This window comes from Pinus tabuliformis, chromosome 4_2 (genome assembly GCF_031772625.1).
Source record: "Pinus tabuliformis cultivar Carrire ecotype Pingquan chromosome 4_2, CPIR1, whole genome shotgun sequence".
In the NCBI taxonomy this organism is placed as follows: domain Eukaryota; kingdom Viridiplantae; phylum Streptophyta; class Pinopsida; order Pinales; family Pinaceae; genus Pinus; species Pinus tabuliformis.
The window spans coordinates 1,046,560,611-1,046,565,122 of record NC_142304.1 but is presented as its reverse complement, the minus strand read 5'-3'; the positions used below and the strand labels follow the sequence as shown (position 1 = coordinate 1,046,565,122).

The 4,512-nt window shown below is 34.4% G+C and overlaps 1 protein-coding gene across 1 annotated transcript; it reads left to right on the top strand.

Moving 5' to 3' along the window:
* Positions 1–1,391: 1,391 nt before the first annotated feature.
* On the top strand, positions 1,392–2,654 carry LOC149173202 (F-box/kelch-repeat protein At5g15710-like). The gene has a single exon (XM_089426609.1). It carries the CDS (start codon positions 1,392–1,394, stop codon positions 2,652–2,654), a length of 1,263 nt encoding a protein of 420 aa, XP_089282735.1.
* The last annotated feature ends 1,858 nt before the right edge of the window (positions 2,655–4,512 follow it).

Genomic DNA, 4,512 nt, shown 5'->3' with positions numbered 1-4,512 from the left:
GGACAGGGCTGCCCATGCCATGTACCAAGACGGAGAAGGAAATTTAATGCCATAACCAAAGTATCAACACCAATGTAAAGTTTAACAAATTGTAAGCCGGGTTGAATAAGACAGCGTGAACGCTTAGCACTCAGACTCTCAGCGAGCAATATGGTGAGGATTCCCATGGCATGGATAAAATTAATGAAGCCTAACAAACGATGGCACTTAAATCCAAAAGCTGATAACCAACAATTTAATTAGAGATCATATCATATATATACGATTGTAATTACACCCTAAAAATTATAGTATAGTGTTATAACAATTGAAACATAGGTGTATATAAATCAAAATTTTTGTTTGATTATTTTTTTTTTACCGTATGTATGATGTGGAGCTGTGACAAAAGATCAATTCAAGAGATCCAACCCTCTCTTAAGAATTGATTTTGACCACTCAAGTCAATAAAAACCGTCTCTTGTTAGCCACAACATGTGAACATACGATCATAGTGCTGGCTAAGTCCAGATGCTCCTGCATCAATCTCACATAAACATGTAAATGTAAATGTAAACTTAAACTTGAACTTAAACTTAAACTTAAAGGTAAATGTAAATGTAAATGTAAACATTTAACATTTTTAATCTATAAACCCAATATAAATTTAAAATATAAAGAAGTTTATGAACATTAAAAAAATAGGTACGATAAATAAATAAAAATGTAAATAAAATTGATATATTGTAAATAAATAAAATCTCTTTTTATACTAACTCCGAAGGTATGGTAAATAAATTAAAATATAAATAAACTAAATGTATGGTAAATAAATAAAACTTCTTTTTATATTTAGTCCATAAACTTCTTTATATTTAAAGAAGATTCAAAAAAGAGGTTTTATTTAGGTGAAGCGTATGGGCCAAATACCATTTTAATACCTTGGGCTAAATACCATAGACCAAATACTATATTTATAAAAGAGGTATGATAAATTAATAAAAATATAGATAAACTAGAGGTATGGTAAATAAATAAAACATTTTTTTTTTTATATTTACTCTATAATTCACTCAAATAAAATTTTATTTAGGTGAAACTTATGGGGCAACTACTATGAGCCAAATTACTATTAATACAATGTAAAAAAACATTATTAACCTAATATTAATATTAATAAAAATAAAGATGGCACATGGTATTGACCTTGGTATTGAAAACCAATGGTATTGACCCATGGTATTCATCCTCAATAGCCTACTTAAAAGGGGAATTAAGCCAGCATAGATCAAAGATTTAATCCATCTCTATGTGTTCTCTTTGTGTTCTCTTTGTGTTCGCAGAAAATTTATCAGAATCGGTTATCAGCAAGTAGACCTGAGATTTTTTTTTTTGGGTTCAAAATCAATTAAATGGAAATAGAAACGGCACCGCAGAAGTGTTTTTCATCCAAAGTGGAAACACCAAGGGCAGTGCAGGAATGTTGTTCATCCAAAGTGGAAACACAAAGGGAAGATGGAGAGGAGTGCTCAGCGTGGTGGTCTCAACTGCCCAACGATCTAAAAGAGAAAGCGTTGGCATGGCTGCCTGCTGAAAACTTATGTAGATATTGGTGCGTCTGTAAAGAGTGGAATACTCTCTTTTTGTCCACAAGCTTTATCAGTGATAATTGGGTTGAGGCACCTCCCAACAAGAAGAAATCATGGCTTCTGTTGTGGAATGACATCTCTGTGGACTTTATGGTTTATTGCTTATTTGATAAGAGCTGGAAAAAGTTTTCCTTTGCCTTCTTACAAGAAAAATATGACGTGGAGGCGTTAGAGATCCAAGGATCGGCCGCAGGCCTTTTATTGTTGTCAATCGTGTCTTCAAAACATACTGTATTCAGGCACATTGTCTCCAATCCTCTAACAGCGACGTCGTTCGAACTTCCCGGAATCAACGCTAGAGCTATTTGGTGCATGACCATCGTGGCCGGGGAGGGTGAGGCCCACAATGGAGAAACATATAAAGTGATAGCAATAACGGGGAATGAACAGAGGGTGCAAATCTACGATTCAGTTGTAAAGACGTGGACTACAGCGGGACGCGTGGCACATAATATGGGTGTATCGTGGACAACATACAAGGAGAAGATAGTTGTTTCTGAGGATTTCTTGTATTGCAAGACAGTGGAGGGCATCTCTGTTTTCAACCTCCAAAACCGGAAATACGGTATCGTGCCTTTCCCGTTCGAGAATGCGGAAACTAGGGGAATGCCCAGGGAAGATGTAATTTTCACTTGCGGCTCGCGAGTGCTTTTAGCGTCATCCGTATCCAAGGCTGACATGGTTTTCCGTGGTTTTATGATAACGGAGATTGCGAAGCCCAAATCGGGTTCGGGCAACATCGCGGGTCGCAGGGTTATTGCAGGGATTCCACCATCTGTTTTCCAAAAGTTTAGGACAGAGAAGCTCACCAAGTTTATTTCGAGAAGGTTCGGAAGTTTAATGTTTGATTTTGAAGGGACAGGGGACTTGGTGTGCTTCAGACATGCGTGTGCTAAAGAGGTGCTTGTTTATAATACAACTCAAAAAACATGGAAATGGCTTCCCACAGGTCCAATACCTGATGGTTGGCATTTTAGTCCAGCTATTTTTAGCTTCGAACCTAGACCTCATAGGAAGGTCGAATAAATCGACGAGTTCTCTTATTTGTTATCGAACTTTTTTTCCTTTAATTTGTTGTTTTGGTATTCATTCTCAAACATACTTTATAATTTGTTTTTACTATCTTTGTAGTTATCACATTTAAATTAAATGATCATTATTATTTTTATCATTATTTTGTCAAAGAGACTAAGACTAAGTAAATTCATTTTATGATTTTTAGTTAACTTCATTATTTGTTAAGAGTGTTGGATTAATGTAGAAATGATATGTTCAGATAGAATTGATTAGTTGTATTCTTGTAGTTACTGTTTGGGTATTTGGTGAAGTTGTCTTAGAAGCTATCTTAGAAGCTATCTATGTGTGCCTATATGATGTACTCTTTGTCCAAGTAGATTTGATTTAATTCTTTTGCACTTTTCTGATATTTTAACTTGGTATCATGTGTGCCTATATATTGTTGACCAAGTAGTTTGATCAATGAGATTTGATTTAATTCTTGCCCATCTCTCTATGGTATCAAACCGAGAGAAGGAGATCCAGTGAGACTTCAGATCTGACAGAAATCACGGATAATCAGATCCGTGAGCGCTGTGACATCTTGTTGTTAAGTTGTTGCTCCCAAGTTTTTCCCAAGTTTTTATGTTTTGGTTGAGAAAAATCAGTGTTGGTTGTTTGTAGCTTTGTGTACAATCAAGCTTGGGTTCTTGTTGGCTATCTGCAATGGTTGTGTGCAATCTGAATATGTAGGTGGGAGGTATTCTAAAGCCTTGTCATTGGTTCCCTATAACAGTTCAATTCCAGGGAGGTGACTGGAGACACATTGGTCACTGTAGACACATTTGGGAACTTGTCGGTCAATCAAACTGAGCAGATGAAACGTGGAATAATAAAGTGAAGCATGCCATAAGTAATTGTTGTTGTGTGAAAACCTAGTTGGTGCTGTAGACAGGTTTGGGAACTCGTCGGTCAATCAAACTGAGCAGATGAAACGTGGAATAATAAAGTGGAATAATAAAGTGAAGCATGCCATAAGTAATTGTTGTTGTGTGAAAACCTAGTGTTTGCGGCATCTGAAGAGTTCACTTTACACCTTGAACCAATTTACTATTTTTTAAGTTGGGTTGTGTATAAAATTTTCATAACGGAAATTTTGTTCGTAAACATGAATGTTTTTTAATGGAGAAATAAGTTATTAGAACATTTTTTTTTATGGTGAAAAAAATTTATTAGACGTAAGGAGTTAAATATTTTCTTTGGGGCAAAAGTTTAAAATTGAGTGTATTTGATTAAAGAAGGAAATTAAATTTTTGGAAACATGGTTTTGTAAAAAAATGAAAAATAAGAAGGAATTTTGGCGTTGTTTTTTATTGGAAGCAAGATTAAGTCTTATTTTTTAGATCCATGCATTTGGTTTTGGATCTGGTGTGTATTTGGATGTAGATCTCGTGAATTATTTGGGTGCAGATCTAATGGATTTGGGTGTATTTTGTTGATTGGGGACATTTTCTTTTGTCATTATGTCAAATTTTCTAGTTGAAACTTATTTGAATGAGTCCACAAGGCATTCAATTTTCACCTTTGAACCAATTCACTATTTTTTAAGTCACGTTGTGTATAAAGTTTTCATGAGGAAATTTTGTTTGTAAATGTGAAATTTTTTTAGTGGAGAAATAAGGGGTTAAAACTTTTTTTATGGTGAAAAATATTTACCAGATATAAGGAGTTAAATATTTTCCTTTGGATGAAAGTTAAAAATTGGGTGTATTTGGTTAAAGAAGGGAATTAAAGTTTTGGAAATAAGGTTTGGTAAAAGAAGAGACATAAGAAGGAATTTTGGCTTTGTTTTTTATTGGAAGCAAGACTAAGTATTGTTTTTTTAGAT